The sequence below is a fragment of the Fusarium venenatum genome (assembly GCF_020744135.1).
Source record: "Fusarium venenatum strain MPI-CAGE-CH-0201 chromosome Unknown EDB82scaffold_2, whole genome shotgun sequence".
In the NCBI taxonomy this organism is placed as follows: Eukaryota; Fungi; Ascomycota; class Sordariomycetes; order Hypocreales; family Nectriaceae; genus Fusarium; species Fusarium venenatum.
This window is the reverse complement of record NW_027072130.1, coordinates 3,061,265-3,083,790: the sequence shown is the minus strand read 5'-3', so window position 1 is coordinate 3,083,790 and position 22,526 is coordinate 3,061,265. Positions and strand designations below refer to the sequence as shown.

Genomic DNA, 22,526 nt, shown 5'->3' with positions numbered 1-22,526 from the left:
GACAGTATTCCACTGGGCAGTAGCAAAATGGGCGAGAGTTGAATACAATATCGCGACTATGCTACCCTACTAGTACTAACATATGATATGTCAGTAGAACCGAATTGGGAAGGATTTAAGTAATATTGATGGCAATAAACGTGAGTAGAGTTGCGTACTGCAAGGTTTAGATACGTGAAGGTTTGGATGCGTGGTCAACTTTACTTGTTTTACCTTTTCCTCGCTCCGAGACGACGACTGTAGATTAGGTTAAATTTCAAAACCTTTAGTATGGGATCCAACACAGCCTCTATGTATAGGAACGTATAGTGATGAAACGCAAGCAATGTGTAGGTAATGATCCGGTCTTTGTAATTAATGACTTCGAAGCTGTGCAAACCAACGTGCCAAGTGTAGACTGTCCCCCTAGCGGACCTCCACACTGCAACCCAAATCTTAGTCAAGGGATATAATTCGAGTACTGAGATCATTGCTGTTACGTTGAGTCGTCTGTGGGAATGTGCCTGTGTGCCTACTCCGCAATATCAAATAGATTAGGCTATATATGAGAGGCCACGATTCAATGATTCGGTAGATGACAAGCAGAAGCAGTATAAAGGCCTTGATACGATTCATGGTGCAGTGCAGTTCGAGAAGGTGTGATAGGATTATTGATTCTACCGCAACGTAATGTCAGTTATGTCGCGGGACAGTTCAACATGACCGGTGAGGCTTACTATAACAGTAACTGATCTGAACGAGCTCTTGTTTTTTCTTCGAAGCAACATCAGTAAAGAAAAGACCGAAGATGTTTTAGTGATATCGGTTGCTGAAGGAGATATTGTCGAGTGTCTCGGATGCAAGTATAGTCGACTCTCCAGCTGTGGATATTCATGATTTGAAACATAGATCCGTATGGTAGAAGTACACTGAGTAGATGAACGTATAGTTGTTGAAAATATGAATATACCAGTTGGAAAGGAGGAGCTAATTTCTTTGCTGAGACGCGAGGAGGATGCAAAAGAATGAGAGACAGGGGCTTGATTTCTAGCAGAAGGGGAAGAGGGGGGATCTAGCGAAGAAACTGAATGACGTGATGGGAAGCCTAAGAAATGAAAACAAAAGAAATTGGAAGCATTAGGGACCAGAGCATAACCACTATCAACAATCTCATAGGTAGTAGGTAGTGGGGCGTAACAAGATTGAGTAAACAAGAATAGACCTGACCAGGCAGAAATTCTTGCTCCCCCCCATCTCAGCAAAGGTCAGTCTTCTCTTTTGTTACATCTTCACTTGAGTCTAGTTCCTAACCATAAACTGAAAGAATTCCTGCAAACTCCTGTCCGTCTTCCTATCCAACAAAGAAATAAAACTCGCCAAACATGCCTCCTCGAGCAGTACGCGACGGCTCAAGCTTCTACGCAAACAAGTGAGTTTTATCTTTGCCTTTTCTCTCTAGTCACACTTATTCACTGTCGAAAGTCCTTCTGTTCCTCTCGTGACCATTAGTTTTATTCACTGCCGGGTTCAGTTGCCCCGAGCTGTTGTCTTGCGTCAACCTGAGTTCGCAGAACTGTTCCATCAGAGTCGCCTCCAATGGCCTGGCTTATGTCAAGAACAAGCCGCAATCGTTGTGAACTATCTTATGGAAGATGTTTATCGCTCAGAGCGACCTATCATAGGTTCTACCTTCAATTGCCAGCGCCAGGATCTCCATGATGCTATCATTCTTCACTTCCAAGGATTAGTATACCGTCTCCCCGGTCTTCGTGCACTCTGCCGCATGGAGATCATCCGTGCTGCAGTCACCATGCCCCTTCTGGCCTTTGTAGGCTGCCTCCCCGGCTACCCAGACTGGATTCAGATCAACAGTCGCTGGTTCGACCTGTTGCTCTATCATCGCATCCGTATGGAAATCCCTGATGCTGTATCGGCCGACATACAGGAATTCCGGTCCCTTGAGTTTATCACGCACTATTGTCTTGTTGTTGCCGTTGCCGGCACCCTCTACATCGCTCTTGACGACATCAACCAGGGTGTGAGTGAGAGCTCTGACTAATTCAGTTCACTTGCTGTTTCCTACTGGTAAGGGATCCATCTCTTCAAATGTTACAATCGACGCAAAGTCTAATGGAGTGATTACTTAGGACGATCTTACCGAAGATGATGGATGTAACTATATACTCCTGTCAAGAGGGCAGAATAGACAAGGATGATCTAATACAATGGTAAGTCAGCCCGATACCATCTTACTCTCTTCTATCTTATGCCCTAACATACCAGGCAGGTTGGGGCAGGTTGGAACGCTTTCTATTTGGGGTACCACAGGCAATTGACTGGCTGGAGAATGGGCCACCCCTGACTAAGGGGAGGTACGATCAATACTTGATATTAATGTTCTCTGATGCAACATCTTGGAACGCTCTACTTTGTGTATGATGTGGTTCATTGTCTATCTTACTGAAGTGAGGTTCGGTTCTGTATCCTATCTCCCGTTTATCAGGAGCATCACCTAGCAGATTAAAGCAGACACTCGGGTACCGAAGATGGCAGAATTCAGTTCATATACTATCTATACTTCCCTCCCTTTAATAATTACGTATTAAAATCGAGTGTCGACCTAATAATATCGTCTCATGCTCCTAGCTGGCAATTTATTCGATACCCTGATGCCGACTTTTAATAAAGCGATTGGGAATCTATATCTGGATCACACTCACACTGAAAGTATGATGTAATTGATACTCATTACCTCTTGTCTAGGAGTAATACTGACGCTTCAGATGGGTCATATAATACCCTTGCTCAAGACGAAGACAGGAGCGATTCTGGGCCTTTGTCCCTACCATCTTATTTTCGGTCCCCAGAGTCAACATGCACATTCAGCGAAGAATATATAAAAGCGGCCTCATTGTATCAATATATTTAACTACTTAAGACAGAAGAGAAGAAACTAGAGGCCGCTTTATACTATTCGGACTAGAATCTTAGATCATTCATGTTTGTACCCTGAACCTTGGAGGCCATCTTTTATGTTACTCATGAGAGGGGACATTCTTTCAATTGGACTAGAGTACAAAGTGTGGTTTTCTCTCTCGTGGCATAAAGCCCTATCCTCCTTTGCCGCCAAGATCAAATTAGCCAACATAATTAACCATGACAAATCATCTTGGCGTGTGTAGGCATGTGCAAAATACTTCTGCTTGACCTGTGTGCCTTTCCAGTCCGCTCCAATGTCCCAATAGTACTTTCATGTCCTCCCTCCACCGACTAATTCCCCGGTAGTAAAGAGCTATTCATGACAGCTCTTGTGTTGCAGAGACGAAACGTCTACTACGGTCCGTCGTCGTTGTTGTTGGCGGCGGCAGCCTTAAGCTGCTGGATTTCCATCTTCATGTCGACGATAGTACCCAGAAGGAAGTTTTCCAGGGTCTTGCTGAACTTCCAATCCTCGCTAACGTTGAGCTGGTCCCGACGGCTGAGAATCTCGCCATGCATTTTGGCCCTCTCTCGCATGTACGAAATAAACAAGGAGTCCTTGCCGTTGAATTGGAAGTTCTGCTTCGACAAGATTCCCGCAAGATAAACAAAGCCGAGTTGGTCACCAGCCAGTTTCAAATAGTGAAATGAAAGACTTTGCAGAGACTTGATCTTGTAGAAAGTGGCGAATTCGTAGATCTTCAAGTGATAAAGAAGTCTATCACTGTCTTTGTCTTCTACGCAGCCATTTGGACCGAGAATGGGCTGTAGGTACTCGTCACTGTCAAAGTGGGCGGACTTGCTTTTGATGATTCGAATACAGCAGCAGGCCTGACGCGTATCCATGAACTTGAAAAGATAGATGTTGTCATCTTGGCATGCCTTGAGAAGCTGAGGCCAGGTGCCAAGAGTATCCCAGTCGACAAGAAACTCGTTATCTTCATTTTTGAACAAGTATTGTTTACTGGGATCATGAAATCCACTATACAATAAGCATGTGAGATATAAAGACTATAGAAAGAAATACTCACGGCGTGGCGGGCAAGTGTCTTGCCAATAGTTTTTGATATGACAGTGCCATGGGTGGTGGGCCACTGCTCTGTCACTTTTCTGTCAAGAGTGTCAGTGTATATGAGGTATGAAGGGATAGAAAGCCCTTACCGAGATATCTTGTCTATGGCAGATGTGGTAAGGACAGCTGCTGTTGGTTGATGTAGGGTGAAGATAAAATCTCACAAAGAAAAAGCAGGTGGGAAGATTTAAGTAGGTCAGAGGTGATGCGGGCCCGTTTGAATATGAGATATGCCGGTCCTCTGACAGCTGGCAGTGCCGTTTGAACGATGGCAGCGACATATGATAAAAGGGGAGACCTGGCAGTGCCATGTCGCCCGGCGAGACACATGCGAAGGCCCTTTCTCTCAAAACGTCTCAAGGATCTAGTGGATACCTAGATACCTGTCCAGATGAGGGGTCTAAAGAAGAGCTGATGTTCAGCAGAACAAATACAGTCTCTTGTGGAGGAGTGTTATTAATAGACAATATATTTCATGGTGAGCAATCAACCAAATATAATATCAATATAAAAGTCTGACTCCCTACTATTCGATTCTTTGTCAAACGCTTATATGCAATGCATAAAGAGGTCCAAAGTGCACATAAAATATCATCAAGAGGCAGGAACATACTCTTGATTATATAGCCGTCCTAACCGAAGCCCCTTCCTCTGTTAGGTAGCTTTAGTGACAATACTCCATAGACCAGTCGGTTTCAAACCCAAGACCGAGAAGAACCTTCTTGTTCTTTCACACTATATACAGCTGACCATAATCGTGATTTACTCGCGTAAAGCCTTGACCAGTGCGATGTCTACCCATTGAGTGATACAGACCCATTGCAAAATGCTTTCATGTCGGCCGACATACGCGACAGCCCAAAGGCTTGCTATGCGGAAGCAAATGTGGCAGTTGGTTTAAAAAGGGGTGATCCAAAGTGGAAAGGAAAGACTTTACGTGTATAAGACCTACTAAAGCCTACAGTGCCCATAATCCATAACGTATTCTATGAAACATATAGAAACCCCTTACAAGTTTCATCCTTGACCAAGGAATCTTGTCACTAGTAAAAGTTTTTGGACATGATTGAACCTTTGGACACCTGATCATCAGTCGGGATCCTTGGCTAGACGCATATTATAATTAACTAAAGCCCTTCAAAATTCACCTGATAGTATCCGACTGACATGTAATTCTTTGAGTAGGAATATTAAGTATAGAAGGATCTTTTAACAAATTCCGCTTTCAAAAACTACTGGATATAGTCTCGCGATCGCTCTATAGATATTCAGCTTGATGCGTACGTTCCTAGACATAGGTACCTGTTACTGTTAGACAGTTATCCCAACTACGCCAGAGGTAGTAAAAACAGATAGTATAACACGGTAACAAATAGTTGAAAGCTTAGACTTAAAGAGTCCGAAGCTATAGGCCGTTTTATAAAGGCCTCTAGAACCGAACAGCGCAAAGCAGAGAAAGATATGATAGCAGCGAAAGATAACACAAACTACTCGTTGAGAAATGTTACTAGAAGGGCCCAAGTCGGAGAACGAGATGAGATATAATGCCAGTATCGCAGAGACGGAGAGTCTACTCTGGTAAGCTTATAAGTTGTTTGCGGCATAGACCAGAAGGATTATCTCTCACCCCAGATCAGAAGTTGAAATCAAGTAGTTTTTGGTAGTCCTGGCGTATTTAGAGCGCCCAGCAGTCTAGGAGATAGGTTTGAGCGATCGTGGTGAAGTCTTTGCCGCCTGGGGAAGCAAAGAGACTAGGGAGGAAGGTTTCGGAGGCTATTTCGATTGTCCTGAAAATACGTTGTAGTTGCTTCTTTCACGAAACCAAAAGACATCAAGCCGAGGAACGAAATCTTGACCAGGCGTTGATAGTTCGTCGAACACCGGACAGGCTTCTCAGACATTTTCAACAAGTGCCAGTATTCTCGAGATAGACTTACAGTGTAGGCCTCCTCCTCGACAGTTCCAAGATATACTGTGATGTTGGACTTGGAATACGTAGTGACTTTGTAGTGGTTCGGTTTCACTCAAGAGAGTATCTTCTATTGCTTCTCATCCGGAACCGTCTGGAGTTTCGGCAGTTGAAATACCAACATTCAGATATTAGAGGCTTCGTCTTGGTTCTGTTATTTCTTTGTTGAGTCGGATTCCGGTTGGTTTGTTTGTGTGAAATGTTTGGTTGAGACAGAATTCACATGCTTGTGGATGGCACAAGTAAAAGAATAAAGAGTTTTATTGTAGCAGGCTGCTACAAGAGTGGGGGTGGGTAGGAGGGAGTTTTTATTTACAGCCATACATATGTCGATGACACAAGAGGCCACACAACCATCAACAAGACCTCGACATTCCATTTGGAGATATCACGATCCAGTCGGAGCTTTTATTGTCTATCGAAACTATTCCGAGACGTCGTTATTTGGTATCGTGGCGTCTATCCTCGAAGGCGGCCTACAAGCGATCTCACAGAAACTGGTGAGGCAAGGGACTCAATTCCAGAATAGAAGGTGGCGCTCTGGATCAACAGACCAATTATGCTCATGAACTCAGAGAACTTCTAGAGCAATTGTCAATAATTAACACACTCTCTCAGTTTGCACTGATCTTTCTGTCAGCTCCTAACCCCTGGATCCCGTTGCGGCGGCTAACACTTTCTCATTCTTCCAGGAACTTTCTTCCTATCTCACTCTTTGATCCGTATACATACCATCACTCACGAATGTGTCTTTAAGACCGATTGGCTAGAGATCTCCTACTTCATAACGAGAAGGGCCAAGTAATGGATCCGTCAAGGATCCTTAGCGGCGGTCAACCCTTCGTTAGCACGCTGTTGGGACGTCCGGCTGGCCTGGAGATATGAAGAGTTCCCTTACATTCCGAACTTTAAACTTACCTCCCTATCACCATCCATCGACAGTCTTAGATTATGCGGCAGTCCCCAAATCCAAAATATCTACACATGTCAGGTCGCTATGGCCGATAGCGGCTACTCTTGTACACACTTTAGTTCACTGAGTCAGGCGTCTCTAAAAAGTTTTTTGGAGATATCTGGAATGATCTTATGATACAGTTGATATTATGGACAGGATTAACAAGACGAATAAGAGCTAGCACTCACCCATTGAACAAACTTGGGACCGACCGCGAGCATAAGCGCCGGGCTTTCCTATGTCTAATTTCGATTGGCTTTTCAAGACATCGTTCATCCCCTGCAGTAGGCTCATGTTCCAAAACATGCTGGTCTATATCAATAGAAAGCCTAATTTCATAAACTTGACAGAAATCCTCGAGTCCAACTTATGTGTCAAGTTCAATAAACTCCATCCGTAAAGTCAACCACAGTAGCCTTATCAAGGAGGCTTCCCACTTTAGCAACAAAGGCCTGATGAGCTGGGTCATTCTCTACATAGTAGTCTCGATCCTCCGTAGAGTTGAAAATAGCGACGAAGCCATGAGTGAGCCCGTTCTAAATCCATCATGTTAGGTCATTGTCTATTCATCCCCAATGATTGCCCGGAGGCACTCTCACCTGCATTCCCTCTGGAGAGTTGTCTTTGCCGCCTACAAGTGAAACAATGTATGGACTGTTACTTGTAGGATGGATGCATTGGTCTTTGAGAGCAAGAAAGGAATCGCAAATCTGACACGGAGTGGGGATGGTTAGTTGGTTTGCGTTACACGGCATAAATTCAAGCGCACTTTTTTTATTTCAGATGCATCAACATCTGACTTGAATTGGAAGAGGACAGTGTGAGTGAGAGCCATACTGCAGTAGTCCTCTTTGTTGATAGTGTTAAATGTCTCTGTTGACTTTGATGCGGAGTAATAATCGCGTCGTCAGACATGGACATGGATACAGATTCGGACATAAAGGCTGCTCGACTGATTGGCTCAAAGGTCACGTGAAGCTTGCTGTAAGTACAAACTGGCTGGGATTGGGCTCCTGTCAAGCCAAGTGGCTTATGTCGCAAAGGTTATTTCAGTTGACCTACCTCTAGCACAGGTTTATGAAAACATAGCACGAGAGCATTGCGATCCCCCTACTCGTAGATCTGAGGTCTGTTACGATTTTCAGTCCGCTTCCTGGCTTGTCCTTTGCTCAAAGAGTCTGGTACTACACTAGACCGGCATAGGTCCACCTCCCGGTGAAGCCCTGCCATGTCGTTGATTGGCTTACGATATCATTTTTTCTTGACACCTCCAGCTTGGTACTCTGCAATACATTGGGAGGCAGAGTTGTTATGTTTTGACAAGTGGCCGATGGAAGCAATCCTGTCTTACACCTTGCAATAAGAAACATAATGTAGAGTATGACCATTGCCTCGACTGACCACATTCTTCAAATCAACTCGCATTATATCAAGCTCAACAACACGCCACTATGGATCGGCTAGCTTTTTCTACCACTGGGATCGACTCTTTTTTGGACTGATAGGCAACGCTTACTTAGACCAGGTTAATTGCTACAGGCTGTCGTGGTACTAACCAGTTATCTTGTCATTAACATAGATTATCAATGGACCTGCTAAAGATAAATGCAGGAATTACAAAGAATAATATACATATTATAGTTATATTGAGAAAGGAGAAAATATCTGCCCTTTAGATAATTACTCTATAGTGAGAAGATTGTTTTGCCAGCTATCTACCCTGTACCAGTATCTTGTGAATGCCAGTGCCATCTAGATTTATATAACAAAAGTGGGTTGAAAAGACCTCGAAAAGGAAAAAATGAATGCGTAATCTGGGAATCGAACCCAGGGCTCCCCGATGTCGCTTGAATGGCAACGGAGAATTTTACCACTAAACCAATTACGCGTTAATTTGTTCTTACCCGAGTTCTGATAGAAAATGCTACAACCCTAAGACCAGAGAAGTTATCAGAAACAACCGTTGGAAAAGTAGGTACGCTAATCAGCTGACAACTATAACAGACGCTGCCACGATAAACGCTAAAAGCCTTATTTCGTTTTAGTGCGCTGTCTTTATTCCAACTACTGATGTCTACTCTTTCCTCTTCAGGCTTTGGCGATGGTTTCTCTCTCCACCTTAAGGAATATCTCATCCCCTGCCAGCTCGCGGCTTTCAAAATCCCCGAAATGACAAATGCAACAGCACTCAGACTCTTCTTGTTCGATATCGCATCTCAAGGCACGGATCAAGGAGTCGGTAGCTGCTTCCATATATCACGGCAGGGGGTTCTTTTAAAACATGTCAATGGCAATGGCTGTCACTTGATGGCTGATAGAGAGTCTAGGGTTGCTGACATGACTGAACGATAAATTCCAGCGTAAGGGTAGTGATCTAAAGTTCCCCTTAGTCTATGGCAAGACCACCAAATCCGCCGTGATGAAAGAATATATGGATCCTTCTCCCGGGCAGTGGAAAACCAAATCTTATTAACGTCGAAGAAGTTATTTTCCCTTAGGAAGGCGCGGCCCCGAAGCTGCTCCTATGAGTCGGTTATTAGCAGACATCATTTTCTTGCTGCAATGCAGAGGTAGCTTTTCTGATTGCACCGCTGGCTAGGCGAACAAGCTCCATGCAAAACCCCTTGACGAGAGTCGTCTGTTCATCTTGCTGACATGTGTGGTTCGATAATGGAAGGTTGTGGATCAGCTCAGTGGCAGATACAAGTAGTTCAAGGTCTGCATGGGCCGTTACACGGAGGGGGTGCATGAGGATATTGAAGAAGATAGTAATCATAGCAGCGGTGGGGTAAAACACAACAATCCTGACTTAAGGTTAATCAGATGCACTATGCATTTCTGTGAATAGTCAACTTACCAGAAGGCTTCAACAGCCAGACCTTTCAAAGTCGCCTTGAGGTACACAAGCGTTGAACGACTCGCTTCCAGCGCCAGAGTAATGCTTGATTCAACGCCTGATTCAATAGTAGAGCGCCACTGTGCATCAATGTTTGACTCCTCATGGTCAGGATCATGCATGCATCTGCCACTAGCGCGATGAATAGTAGCCAGAAGGTGATGGTATTCAAGGTGAAGGGTAATGGCTCGCATGCTACGCGGAAGATGCATCTCTTCAACGTTGACTTGAGAGTCTTTGACAATAGAAAGTTGGGGTCGAAAGTTTGGCGGAATAGACTTTCTCCAAGTTTCCAATTCGTTGTCCAAATCTCTAATGTCAAATAGAAGTTGGGCAGGGGTTTTTTTAGCGGCTTGCGCGGAGTAGAGCAAGCGGCTGGTCTTTTCCTTGATATGACTAAGACGTGGATCCCCTGGAAGATGGGGTGCGAGGCCATTGTCGCCAAGAGACTCGGGAGGAAGATGATGAGTTAAGTCGGGGAGATATTCGTAGCACTCCAGGTAGTTCTCTGGAAGGGTCAGGTCGCAGTACTCATCAGACATCAAAGGAGGTTGGCCGGTTCGAAGAGCAATGTCCTTGTCGAAGATGTAGGTAAGCCAGAAGAGCAGTCTTGTTTGGCGACGATGTCGGCCATCGTGAGAGATATGACCGTTGTTGGTCTCAGTTGTGGTATAGTGATGACCACCATGGGTAAAGACCATGCGACAAGCAATGGCGTGAAACATCGAAGCGGAACGGAGTCGTCCTAGGAAGATCTCATGCATATTCTGCAATCATGTTAGCTCATGTGCTATATGAAGAAAAGGACTTACCAGCATGAAGGCCGTTTGGAGAGTGACAAGGCTCGATCCCTCAAGAACATCCGTAAGAATATAGCGAGCTTTTGTGGCACAAAGATCGGTGTCTACAGGTGGCAGATCAGTCAATGACCCTTGGAATAGTGGTATCATAGACGCGAAGGCCAGGACACAGGCTTTCTGGCTTATTTGCTCAAGTGAGGGAGATTTTCCACTCCAGTTAAGATATGCAAGGTTGATTGTATCATAGAATAGCTGTGGATCCACGACCGGGAAGACAAGTCTGAAGGAGGAATTGGCAAACGCATTGAACATTGTTTCGATGGCCAATCTATCTGGGAGAGTGTATAGATCCTGTGGGTCGGTGAAATGGTGTGCTGACAAGGGTAGTGCAAGTGTCGGGAGAAGCTGTTGTCCTGCGTCGAAATCGATAATTAATCCGGTCTTAGACGCAATCCACTCCTTGCCTTGATCTGAGATCAGTGGCAGCCCGTTGTGTTGACTAATATGGCCTAGATGAAAGCCACCGAAATGGAGCTGGCCATATGAGACAGCACTAGGGGAGGCCACAACAGGAGGGAGACTCTCTCTTTGGACAACAGATTCTGAGTCCAGCATGGGAGAATTAGATGGGTCTGGCTGTGTAACAGCCACCTGAGTGTGCTCTTGACCGGTATTTATTGTTGAGTTTTCATGATTCCGCTTGTTTTGTGAGGGAAAGGAACTCGAAGTAAAATGCTGTGATACTCGGCTGAGAGAATCGTTCTGGGCGGCAAGTGTTTGAGCGAGTGCTTCTTCCACTTTTCTCAATCTTTCTACAAGGCTTCCTTCTGATGTTTGTTTGGATCTGTAGTATACCTAGGTAAGCCAAGATAGTCTTGGTTCAACACCAGGAGATAGAACTAACCTAGACCTGACGGCTTGCTTCCTACGACCCCTGACACGATCGAAAGTGCAAGCTAGGTTGTGGTGTTGGCACCAGTTACATGGGGCAGCAGAGTCTGTCAAATCACATTGGATCTAGTATGGTAAGCCACCTGAATAGTGGGTAGGGGCAGATGTATGGGTGATGATCAGGGTCGCCAAGAGACGAGTTTGGTAGAAACGTTTAGGTCAAGCCCCAGGGGTGGATGGGAAGAGAATAACGGAGGGAAATTATTGCAATACTGTACGTACTTTCCGTTTGTGGCAGGCGTCGCAAGCTTTCTTAGCCTGTTTTTGGACCATATCTATTTAACAAAAGGGACTGGGAGGCAAAGCAAAAGTGTTGTTGAAATGCACGGAAGTTGAGTTTTGTGCCGAATATTAAAGCCGATTAGCGTTGGTATTCAAAGGCCCGTCCTGCAATGAAAGCAAAATGAGAATCGATTCCAATTCGGTCGCAGATTGTGTTCGATTCGTCAGGAAAGTTGAGTCCGAAGGTAAGTCGGAGTCTCAAGAATGTCCGCAGAAAGAGGGATGGCGGAAGTAATGACTGAGAAGATGCGCAAAGTACCGCTGATTAAGCGGCAGTTCTGACAGCGCTAGACGGGATGTGGAATAGATTAGGGGCGTCTAGTCAAGCCTGCTATGTGAAGATTTGGACTAGAAACCCGCTAGACAGGGAGTATTTGAGCTAATTGAATCACTAAGCGGCAGTTTTGTCGCTTCCGTAGCTTCCGGTCCACTTCTTTTGATTTAGAAGATCTTCATTGCCCTGTCAAATTGACTTTCACTGATGCTGGCCTCCCAAACATCCGGTACAACATCAACGCTCCAATCTATCCGGATCGATCCGGATGCGGTACCTGATTACTATTATACGTCATCGCCTTCATCTACCGACGGTTCTCGCTGTTCTCGTTTGTCCGAGTTGAGAGTCTAGGTAAGGATTGCCTGGGATACGATTGCGTAAGATATGAGTCTATAGAACTGATAGATAGTAATCCCCACAAAAGAAATACAAAGAGACTCATGTTACATTTGTGGAATTATGGTTAACACTGCTGGAATGTGCTATTTACAGGTTGTTGTTATCGTTATTCATCAAAGTACCCCTACGTAGACGACTTAGCCCCCTGTCACTCTCATCCGTAGTGTCTTCAAGCCACTACTACCTTAGCATAGTATGTAACTGATAATGATCCGGTTACTAAGCGGCAAATCCCTCGCTCGCACTCGCAATTTCCAGACGTGTTCCATCAGCCTCACACTTGATCCACAGAATCCAACAAGGATCGCTTGATCAAAAATGCCTTTGCTCAGATTCAGTAATTCCATTGGCCGCAGTCCGGCAGTCGGACACCGAAAAAGACCGTCATGTTTGTAAGAATCTGACGCAAACACAGCAAGTCTTTCTTTATAATAAGTTTGCTGCTTCCTAATTTAACATGTTATACCAGCATCACTGTTATTTAATTCTCGTTCTTATTCATTCAGATCTTGTTGACCTGGGGGTTGCGGCTAATTAACCAGCCAGGACCATTTCTCGTCCGCCATCAAAAAACATGGAATCCATGGAATCTGATAGCATCGTCTCGACGGTCTACGAACCGACACCTCTCAAAGAAACCCCCAACGATGACTCTGAATGGAAGATGAAGTCAGATGTCATCGGCTTCAAAGAGCGTGACAAAGCTTCAGGCGTCCCCGATAGAGAACTCGGCGTTACATGGAACAACCTCACAGTCAATGTCATCGCCGCCGATGCCGCCATCCATGAAAACGTCCTCTCTCAGTACAACCTTCCAAAGCTCATCAAAGAGTCCCGACAAAAGTCACCACTCAAGACCATCCTCGACAACAGCCATGGCTGTGTGAAACCTGGAGAGATGCTTCTCGTCCTGGGTCGTCCTGGCTCTGGATGTACCACACTTCTCAACATGATTTCCAACAAGAGACGTGGTTACAACAGCGTCGAAGGTGATGTCTTTTATGGCTCAATGACAGCTGAAGAAGCCCAGAGATATCGCGGCCAGATCGTCATGAACACCGAGGAAGAAGTATTCTATCCCGCCTTGACTGTCGGTCAGACCATGGACTTTGCCTCTCGTCTCAAGCTCCCCTTTCAGCTCCCCCAGGGTGTCAACTCACATGAAGAACTTCGAACTCAGACGAGAGACTTCCTTCTCAAGTCCATGGGTATCGAACATACCATTGACACCAAGGTTGGCGATGCTTTTGTTCGTGGTGTTTCCGGAGGTGAACGAAAACGAGTCTCCATTATTGAGACTATGGCTACCCAGGGTTCAGTCTTTTGCTGGGATAACTCTACTCGTGGTTTGGACGCAAGCACGTAAGTCAACCTCAAAAAGACACAATTTACATTCTTTCCCCTCTAACAAATTATAGTGCTTTAGAATATACCAAGGCGATCCGCGCAATGACCGATGTCATGGGCCTAGCTTCCGTGGTCACCCTCTACCAAGCCGGTAACGGAATCTACGACCTCTTCGACAAAGTCCTTGTTCTTGATGAAGGACAACAGGTCTACTATGGCCCTCTCAAAGAAGCCAAGCCTTTCATGGAGAGCATGGGTTTCATTTGTCAACATGGAGCCAATGTTGCAGACTATTTGACAGGAGTGACCGTTCCCACCGAGAGGCAAATCCATCACGATCACCAAAACCGTTTCCCACGAACTGCAAAAGCTCTTCGGGCTGAGTATGAGAAGTCGCCGATTTACGAACGAGTACGGTCTGAATACGACTATCCTACTTCCGATATCGCCAAGGCAAAGACAAAAGCTTTCCAGGATGGTGTTCGTCAGTTCAAAGACAAGAGATTGTCTGACAGCGATCCCATGACGGTCGGTTTCTGGAATCAGACGAAATCATGCATAATCAGGCAATATCAGATTGTACTTGGAGACAGGGCTACATTCTTGATCAAGCAGCTATCAATGATCGTTCAGGCTCTCATCGCCGGTTCTCTCTTCTACAACGCTTCAGGTGATTCAAGCGGCTTATTCGTCAAGTCGGGTGCCGTGTTTGTTGCTCTTCTTAGTAATTCTCTCGTCTCCATGTCTGAGGTCACTGACTCCTTTACTGGTCGTCCTGTTCTTCTCAAGCACAAGTCATTTGCTATGTACCATCCTGCTGCATTCTGTATCGCTCAGATTGCTGCTGATATACCGATTATATTGACACAAGTCACTACATTCTCGGTTGTTGAGTATTTCATGGTTGGCCTTACCGCGAGTGCTGGGCATTTTTTTACCTTTTGGATAATTTTGGTTGCCATTACCATTGTAAGTCATCAGCGGACCAATCTACCGAACACGACTAACATGTAACAACAGTGCATTACCGCCCTCTTCCGAGCCGTCGGTGCCGCCTTCAGCACTTTCGACGCTGCTTCCAAGGTCTCCGGTCTTCTCATCACCGCTACAATTATGTACTCTGGCTATCTCATCCAAAAGCCCTTGATGCACGATTGGTTCGTCTGGATCTTCTGGATCGACCCTCTGGCATACGCTTTTGACGCTCTGCTCTCAAACGAATTCCACGGGAAGATCATCCCTTGTGTTGGCAACAGTCTTGTTCCCAGTGGCCCCGGCTTCAATGATGGCGATCATCAAGCTTGTGCCGGTGTGGGAGGAGCCAAGCCTGGTCAGACCTTTGTTACTGGTGATGACTACCTGGCTTCTCTGTCCTATGGACATGATCACTTGTGGAGGAACTTTGGCATTATCTGGGCTTGGTGGCTACTCTTTGTGGCCATCACCATCTTTTTCACTACCAAGTGGCATGCTGCCTCGGAAGACTCCCCTTCTCTTCTTATTCCCAGGGAAAACGCTCATATCACTGCAGCTCTTCGCCAATCTGACGAAGAGGGTCAGACCCAGGGAGAAAAGAAGATGACCGGTAGTCAAGACGGCGGTGTTGTCTCGGGCGATGATACTGACGCCAGCGGTGTCGCTGACAACCTAGTCCGCAACACTTCAGTCTTCACTTGGAAAAACCTGACTTACACCGTCAAGACACCCTCTGGAGACCGCGTTCTTCTCGACAACGTCCAAGGTTGGGTCAAGCCCGGTATGCTCGGAGCCCTCATGGGCGCCTCGGGTGCTGGAAAGACCACTCTTCTCGATGTTCTTGCGCAGCGTAAGACAGACGGTACCATTCGTGGTTCAATCATGGTCGATGGCCGTCCTCTGCCGGTTTCTTTCCAGCGCTCGGCAGGTTACTGTGAGCAACTCGATGTACATGAACCTTACGCTACCGTCCGCGAGGCCCTCGAATTTTCTGCCCTACTTCGACAAAGCCGTGATACTCCTCGCGAGGAGAAGCTTAAATACGTCAACACCATTATTGACCTTCTCGAACTTCACGATATTGCTGATACCCTCATTGGAAAGGTTGGTGCTGGGTTGAGCGTTGAGCAGCGCAAGCGAGTCACCATCGGCGTCGAGCTTGTCTCTAAGCCTAGTATTCTTATCTTCTTAGACGAACCGACGTCGGGCCTAGACGGTCAGGCCGCCTTTAACACGGTACGCTTCCTACGAAAGCTAGCTGCTGTCGGCCAAGCAGTACTTGTAACCATCCATCAACCTTCGGCTCAGCTATTCTCCCAGTTCGATACCCTCCTTCTTCTCGCCAAGGGCGGAAAGACAGTCTATTTTGGTGACATTGGGGACCAGGCAAAGACCGTCTCTGGCTACTTTGGCCGCTATGGCGCGCCTTGTCCCAAGGACGTTAACCCAGCTGAGTTCATCATTGACGTTGTTTCTGGTCATCAAGGAAAAGACTGGAACCAAGTCTGGCTATCGTCGCCTGAACACGCTGCTGTGGAGAAGGAACTTGACCACATCATCACTGATGCTGCCTCCAAGCCACCTAGTACCACCGACGACGGTCATGAGTTTGCTACCTCGCTCTGGGAGCAGACGAAGCTCGTTACCCATCGTATGAATGTGTCGCTGTATCGCAACACTGACTATATTAACAACAAGTATGCCTTACACGTCTTCTCAGCCCTCTTCAACGGCTTCACATTCTGGCAGATCGGTTCATCGGTCGCTGAACTCCAACTTAAGCTGTTCACCATCTTCAATTTCATCTTCGTGGCGCCTGGTGTTATGGCTCAACTCCAACCTTTGTTCATTCAACGTCGAGATATCTTTGAGACGCGTGAGAAAAAGTCCAAGATGTACTCCTGGATCGCTTTCGTTACCGGCCTTATCGTTTCCGAAGTTCCGTATCTGGTGGTCTGCGCTGTCATTTACTACGTCTGCTGGTACTACACTGTTGGGTTCTCTGATGACTCGTCTCGTGCTGGAAGTACCTTTTTCGTCATGCTCATGTATGAGTTTATCTACACTGGTATCGGCCAGTTCATAGCCGCCTATGCGCCCAACGAAGTCTTCGCATCGCTTGTCAACCCACTCGTCATCACTATCCTCGTTTCCTTCTGCGGTGTTCTTGTGCCATACGCTGGTATCCAGGTCTTCTGGCGATATTGGCTTTACTACATCAACCCTTTCAATTACTTGATGAGCAGCATGCTCACCTTTAGTGTGTGGGGTGCCGAGGTCAATTGCAAGGAGAAGGAGTTTGCTCGCTTCAGTCCCCCGAACGGTACTACTTGTGGCGAATACCTCTCCGAGTGGCTCACTCAAGTTCCCAGTAATCTGATCAACCCTGAAGCTACTGATGAGTGTATGGTGTGCTCGTACACCAAGGGCGAGGATTATCTCCGTACTCTCAACATCAAGGAATACTCCTATGGCTGGAGAAACGCTGGCATCACCGCTGCCTTTGTCTTTACTTCCTACGCTCTCGTTTATATCTTGATGAAGCTCCGAACAAAGACTTCCAAGAAGGCGGAGTAGACCTCTATATCGTGGCAATCTTTTTCACATTCCGTTTATAGACTGCAGACTTTAGACTTCATTAGACTTTCTACTTATAGACATATTTACTAATACGTTTCTTTTATCGATACCATCTTTCGCTTTGCAGTTGCTGTATGTATGTCTGAACTTCTATTGCTTAGGGCTTGGGTGGTGTCTAAGTCACTGTAACAATTTGGCATGAGCCTACCCTGAACTCAGTCACTTATATACAGTGTCATGTTCACAAGTGGATGACAAGCTAGTAAATAAATATACACAGGCGCTTTATTAGATAGAAAGATTGAACCTCGACAATGGAAACCTGAACAAGAAATAATTAAGTACCCGGAAAATTCATTAACATCACACAAGACTCCATGTCCTTCTTATCCGGAGACAGCCACACTCGTGATGGTCCCACTTTAACCATTCTGATGTGCGCCGGGCATCGGCCCAAGTCTCGGAAGTTCGGACGAAGTCTGAAGTAGAAGTCGAGTGCAGATGAAGATGACTTCCATTTAAAGGAAGGAAACTCAAAGAATAATTCGAGCAAAAAACTTCAATTATTCCAGAGAAAGAAAAAATGGCAATTTCCCATGGTGTCAATGGCCATACTAATGGCACTGGCTCGTCATCGAAGAACGGCAAAGTCTCTACTTTGTCTAACACAATCTCATCGACGTTATCTGATCTTTTTGACGAAAATATCACTGCCAAAATACTCTATGCCGCGGAGAGCGGACTGATAGATAATGTATGTTAGATTCCCAACGTCCCAGGAAAATTACTTACATATTACAGAATCCACCAGTCGCCTATCCAGAGTATGTCCCCCAGACTGGACCAGACACTGGCAAATATGTCCTTCGAGAAAAGCTCTTTTGGACATGTGGTTTCTTTCCAGGCTCCATATACTCTCTGATTGAGCGCATGACCAAATTTCCGCAAGCGTCACCCGGTAGTTCCAAAAAGCAGCAGCTTCTAAAGCAATTACTCACAGTCGGACGGGCTTGGTCTGACCCGCTGCACAACTACGCGAAACGAACAGACACACACGACATGTCTTTTATGATTCAGCCGTCGATGAGAGTGCGCTGGGAGGTTCTACATGATCTGGACGCTCTACAGTCTGTCATAACGGCTGCACAATCACTTTACTCTAGATACAACTCCAATGTCGGCGCTATTCGCTCTTGGGATGTACTGTCGCAAGATGGCGTCGAAATTTCGAGTATGACACAAGACTTTCTGGTAATCATCGACTCGATGTGTAATCTCGATCTACTGTACTACGCAGCAGCACAGACTGGTCAGACAGAGATGGCTGATGCGGCGACAACCCATGCCAAAGCCCTGATCAAAGCCCTTCTTCGAAACGAAACCGACGACTCTGTTGGCAGAACTATGTACAGTACCTTTCATGTTGTGAACTTTGACCCCAACAACGGATCTATTAAAGAGAAGAGGACAGGTCAGGGGTATGCCGCAAACTCAACTTGGGCCCGTGGACAAGCCTGGGGCATCCTCGGATACTCGCAAACATACAACTGGACCAAAGATCCCCAGTTCCTAGACGCAGCTATGGGACTTGCTGAGTACTTTATATTCAGACTCCTCAAGTCTCCCGACTGCGTTGAGGTACATATAACCGGCGAGAATCGCACCAAGGGCCGCTATGTACCACTGTGGGATTTCGATGCACCTATAGATACCTCTGCTCCGTTGCGAGACTCATCTGCGGGTGTTATTGCCGCGAACGGCATGCTGGTACTTTCGCAAGCTTTAGCCGGCAGTGAGCTGCATGACCTTAGTGAGAGATATCGATCGATGGCTATTCGGATCGTCAAGGATACTCTTGAATTTTCTCTAGCACAAGAAAAGTCCAAGGTCGCGTTGAAGTCTGACGGGACCTTTGAAGTTCTGGACTTGGAGCCCAATAGCCATTTTGAAGCTATTCTGAAGAACGCCACGGCTAATCACAATGCGAAGGACTACAAGAGATACTGGGACCATGGGCTTGTGTATGCGGATTATTATCTTCTTGAGTTTGGAAACAGGTTGCTCAAGATGGGTCTGGTATAAATACATAGGCTTCGTATTAGTTAAATCGTGGTGACACTGAGAGAATGATCAAATAACATCTGTTCTGATTTAACCCAAAGTCCAATTATCCACAGGAAAAGCAGCTCCTTGATCGTCGATAGTCTGTGCTGTAAACATCATTTCGTCAAAACTAATCACCCGATCCAACTGCATAAAGTCCTGATCCATGAGAACAGTAGAAATAGCAGATAATTCGTCCGGAGAATTGTGCTCCAGGTCGGGATTCGTAGGTGATATTTGAGGCAGGAAGTTGAGCTGCTCATTTGAAATCTGTGTCTGCGCGGGATCGAAAGGTAGTCCAGTATCCGTCGGCCTTGTATCGAACGATGTCTGCCAAGCTCTTGCGGCCGTCGAGTCCTCGCTCTGAGTGCTATGTCGAGTAAGATCACGTCCCTGAGGAGTCTGAGCAGAGTTCTGATCAACGAAGCCGTCGGCGGAATAACCAATCACATCGGGTGAGTAATCTGGATTCTCTGTGCACTTTTGATAAAGAGCACGTAGCTGAGTGCTGTATCTCCCGGCGAGCGAGCTTTTGGGCTTTTCTTTGGATATTGGACCAGCCCAGCGTTTGGCAAAATCATCAAGACTCTCAATCAAAACCCAGAACTCCTGAGCCAACACAGTCTTGTAGTATCTCCAGTGAACTACAGGTTCATCAGCTCCAGAATATAGGAAAGAAGTAATAGGAGGGGGCCTACCGAGCAGCGCCCGAGCACTAACAAAGACGCAAAAAGCAAATTGGCTGTTCACTGGACTATTTCCTGGAGTGTACTTGAGATACTTTCGTGTAATTGTTGTTGTTTCCGCCGCAGCGACTTGACATGTTTCGGCACTATGGGCACTGGGCATTCTAACAATGCTTGTCCACTGCGGTGCTGGATATGCTATTTGTTGGTGTAACAAAATCATCGAGGTATTATGCGTGATATGGGCAAGTGTGAGGTTCGGATCCATGTTGATGATTGTTGGTCGTCGAGAGATGTTGGAGTCTTTCCACTTTTGAGGCAGGAACATTTTCCAACTAGTGAGAGGTCAGTCGATGTGTCAAGAATGGCATCAAGAAACGTACTGAACAAGGCGAAGATCTAATTCCTTAAACCTGGTAAGCCAATTCCCGACCTCTTGGCGATCTTTGAAATTGATTCTCTGCTGGAGAAAGTAAGTAGTAACCCGACTCAACGACTCGGTTGCTTCAATACAATATGCGAAAGCGCCCACAGTGGTCATATCGACTGTTTCATTCCTTTTGGACGCCGTAGTGTTGGTCGATGGCGTTTCCGGCGGTGCTTCTGTAACCTGCTCAGGACTCGGATAGTGAGCTGGAAGAAAAACGATCGAGCTACCCATCTTTGCCAGAGATCGGGGCCAGATACCAAAGTAGGGCGTCAATACTGTCTCTTCCTTATGCCAAAGACCACCATCGGCAGGAAGTCTTCTACGAACGTCATCCGATGTCAAGCTTGTGTTCCATCTACTTGGGTTAGTACAGACTGGCATGACTTTCGCCGTTGCAGACTTACCCAGTCATGACAGAACAGAGCCTATAGTCTGGTTAGTACTACCTCTACCAGAACTGTTATAAACGTACCTATCCAAGTTAAATATGCTCCAAAAGACTCGTCTTCGTTCTTCTTCCTGTGTCCAGTTCTGAGATGGCAATAAGGACGTAAATGGTTTCAGAAGAGGTCCTTGTTGTCGATCGTCAAACTCGACACTGAGCTGAAGATATTCGACTGTCCTCGTGAGCGAGCCTATGATAGGCCAAGCCCGATGCATATCTCCATTGCCCATCTAGTATGATCGTTAGATTGGTTCATTGATAAGAAAAGTTGTCCTTACATCCGTAAACGCTATTATACTCAGAGCTTGTAAGTTCTCGACCGACATCCCGTCCATGCCGGACAGGAGAACTATGCTTCTGGATTTGTATATCCATGCCTCAGTCTCTTTCTCAGACAGCTCCTCGCTACTGGAGTCCACGAAGCGAATGGCAGCAACCACTATAGCATGCAAAAGTACAGTGAGGCATGGTAATTGCTCATGGTTATAAAAACGACTCCTAAAACGAGTCTCATGTAGGATTGGTATCCATGGCTGGACCAGAATGAAATATGCGTTGATAACTTCTTCAAGCAGCTCCGGTGGTGGCAGTTGGCTTGTCGTACTTCCCAGCTCGCCGAGCTGACTGGCCAGCTCTATGTTTGGATTGCCACAGCTGTCGACTCTTCTCCTCTTCCGGGGGTGCTGCTGGACATCATTTGGGGATGAGAGGGAAACTGTTCCAGGTGTTGCGTGTTGAGGAACTGAAGGGTTGTTGACAGCCTGTGATGGCAGCGAAACGCCAGCATTGGATATCAAGCCACGAAGTTCTTGTATAAGGCTCGAGAATGCTCCAATGATTTGTGATGAATTGACTGAGTCGGTTGAATTATTGGTGCCCGAGCCTTGAAATACTGTACTTTCGAGAGCCTCTTGATGCTGTTAGTAAGATTCCAAGCCACCACCATTGTACATACCAACTCTGCGATTGAGCCCTTCTATCACACCGGTCTTGACGCCAGGTTTGGCCCTCTTTAGATCATAAACGCATGGCGAATCTGTTTGAGTTAGTAAACGTGAAGTTTGGTTCGTGTGACTTACCTAGCCGCTGGCAATGATTGCATGTGGGTTCTCTATCACAACGAAGTTTGCGTCGCTTACAACCCTGACAGCTCGGTTGAACAGCGGATCCATTCCCGGCGGTGGGCGACTGTATATTTTGATGATTCATATCTGTGTTAATGACTATGGCTTCGCCCGCTGCCCGATGGATGAGTGAAGGAGCGGAGATATCTGCGTCGATCAGCAACCCTTGAGAGTGTTTTCCCCATGGGGAATAAGCGGGCCAATCGTGGCTCTCCATAAGCCAAGAAGCCTCGGAGATGACTCCCCCGATGCCCGAAATTGGGGTTACCTCATCATC

At 46.2% G+C, this 22,526-nt stretch overlaps 7 protein-coding genes and 1 non-coding gene across 8 annotated transcripts; 3 read left to right on the top strand and 5 right to left on the bottom strand.

Annotated features, from left to right (window-relative positions):
• Positions 1-1,361: 1,361 nt before the first annotated feature.
• Positions 1,362-2,038, top strand: EDB82DRAFT_523674 (uncharacterized protein; the record flags this gene model as incomplete). Its single annotated transcript, XM_065609118.1, has 2 exons — positions 1,362-1,408; positions 1,462-2,038. 2 exons carry the CDS (start codon positions 1,362-1,364, stop codon positions 2,036-2,038), a joined length of 624 nt encoding a protein of 207 aa, XP_065464640.1.
• Positions 2,039-3,312: 1,274 nt separating this feature from the next.
• On the bottom strand, positions 3,313-4,039 carry EDB82DRAFT_474372 (uncharacterized protein; the record flags this gene model as incomplete). Its single annotated transcript, XM_025733918.2, has 2 exons — positions 3,313-3,940; positions 3,990-4,039. 2 exons carry the CDS (start codon positions 4,037-4,039, stop codon positions 3,313-3,315), a joined length of 678 nt encoding a protein of 225 aa, XP_025584777.2.
• A 3,013-nt stretch (positions 4,040-7,052) lies between these two features.
• On the bottom strand, positions 7,053-7,856 carry EDB82DRAFT_497036 (uncharacterized protein). The gene is made up of 3 exons (XM_025733917.2): positions 7,724-7,856; positions 7,554-7,664; positions 7,053-7,490 (listed from the first exon to the last, which is right to left on the bottom strand). Exons 1-3 carry the CDS (start codon positions 7,787-7,789, stop codon positions 7,335-7,337), a joined length of 333 nt encoding a protein of 110 aa, XP_025584776.2. The 5' UTR covers positions 7,790-7,856; the 3' UTR covers positions 7,053-7,334.
• A 904-nt stretch (positions 7,857-8,760) lies between these two features.
• EDB82DRAFT_t86 lies at positions 8,761-8,842 on the bottom strand. Its single transcript has one exon. It is a non-coding gene; the product is annotated as a tRNA-Gly (tRNA).
• Positions 8,843-9,490: 648 nt separating this feature from the next.
• EDB82DRAFT_545003 (uncharacterized protein) lies at positions 9,491-11,874 on the bottom strand (the record flags this gene model as incomplete). Its single annotated transcript, XM_065609428.1, has 5 exons — positions 9,491-9,758; positions 9,812-10,617; positions 10,663-11,494; positions 11,555-11,606; positions 11,820-11,874. 5 exons carry the CDS (start codon positions 11,872-11,874, stop codon positions 9,491-9,493), a joined length of 2,013 nt encoding a protein of 670 aa, XP_065464639.1.
• Positions 11,875-12,804: 930 nt separating this feature from the next.
• Positions 12,805-17,774, top strand: EDB82DRAFT_153374 (ABC-2 type transporter-domain-containing protein). Its single transcript, XM_025733915.2, has 3 exons — positions 12,805-13,921; positions 13,978-14,875; positions 14,927-17,774. Exons 1-3 carry the CDS (start codon positions 13,134-13,136, stop codon positions 17,456-17,458), a joined length of 4,218 nt encoding a protein of 1,405 aa, XP_025584774.2. The 5' UTR covers positions 12,805-13,133; the 3' UTR covers positions 17,459-17,774.
• A 138-nt stretch (positions 17,775-17,912) lies between these two features.
• Positions 17,913-19,578, top strand: EDB82DRAFT_153369 (Six-hairpin glycosidase-like protein). Its single transcript, XM_025733914.2, has 2 exons — positions 17,913-18,215; positions 18,263-19,578. The coding sequence occupies exons 1-2, from the start codon at positions 18,045-18,047 to the stop codon at positions 19,541-19,543; spliced, it is 1,452 nt and encodes a 483-aa protein (XP_025584773.2). The 5' UTR covers positions 17,913-18,044; the 3' UTR covers positions 19,544-19,578.
• Positions 19,578-22,379, bottom strand: EDB82DRAFT_153332 (fungal-specific transcription factor domain-containing protein). Its single transcript, XM_065607076.1, has 7 exons — positions 22,205-22,379; positions 22,081-22,161; positions 21,404-22,035; positions 21,153-21,355; positions 21,085-21,105; positions 20,634-21,035; positions 19,578-20,585 (listed from the first exon to the last, which is right to left on the bottom strand). Exons 1-7 carry the CDS (start codon positions 22,332-22,334, stop codon positions 19,613-19,615), a joined length of 2,442 nt encoding a protein of 813 aa, XP_065464638.1. The 5' UTR covers positions 22,335-22,379; the 3' UTR covers positions 19,578-19,612.
• Between the last annotated feature and the right edge of the window lie 147 nt (positions 22,380-22,526).

Bases quoted from the DNA above. Each gene is read 5' to 3' on its own strand.
- EDB82DRAFT_153374 (XM_025733915.2), top strand. From the start codon at position 13,134: ATGGAATCCATGGAATCTGATAGCATCGTCTCGACGGTCTACGAACCG. The intron at 13,922-13,977 runs GTAAGTCAACCT...AACAAATTATAG, and splicing joins CGTGGTTTGGACGCAAGCAC to TGCTTTAGAATATACCAAGG. The intron at 14,876-14,926 runs GTAAGTCATCAG...ATGTAACAACAG, and splicing joins TTTTGGTTGCCATTACCATT to TGCATTACCGCCCTCTTCCG.
- EDB82DRAFT_153369 (XM_025733914.2), top strand. From the start codon at position 18,045: ATGGCAATTTCCCATGGTGTCAATGGCCATACTAATGGCACTGGCTCG. The intron at 18,216-18,262 runs GTATGTTAGATT...TACATATTACAG, and splicing joins AGAGCGGACTGATAGATAAT to AATCCACCAGTCGCCTATCC.
- EDB82DRAFT_153332 (XM_065607076.1), bottom strand. From the start codon at position 22,334: ATGAATCATCAAAATATACAGTCGCCCACCGCCGGGAATGGATCCGCT. The intron at 22,036-22,080 runs GTATGTACAATG...AACAGCATCAAG, and splicing joins AGGGCTCAATCGCAGAGTTG to AGGCTCTCGAAAGTACAGTA. The intron at 21,036-21,084 runs GTAAGTCTGCAA...TAACCCAAGTAG, and splicing joins CTCTGTTCTGTCATGACTGG to ATGGAACACAAGCTTGACAT.
- EDB82DRAFT_497036 (XM_025733917.2), bottom strand. From the start codon at position 7,789: ATGGCTCTCACTCACACTGTCCTCTTCCAATTCAAGTCAGATGTTGAT. The intron at 7,665-7,723 runs GTGCGCTTGAAT...ACTCCGTGTCAG, and splicing joins ATGCATCTGAAATAAAAAAA to ATTTGCGATTCCTTTCTTGC. The intron at 7,491-7,553 runs GTGAGAGTGCCT...TGATGGATTTAG, and splicing joins ACTCTCCAGAGGGAATGCAG to AACGGGCTCACTCATGGCTT.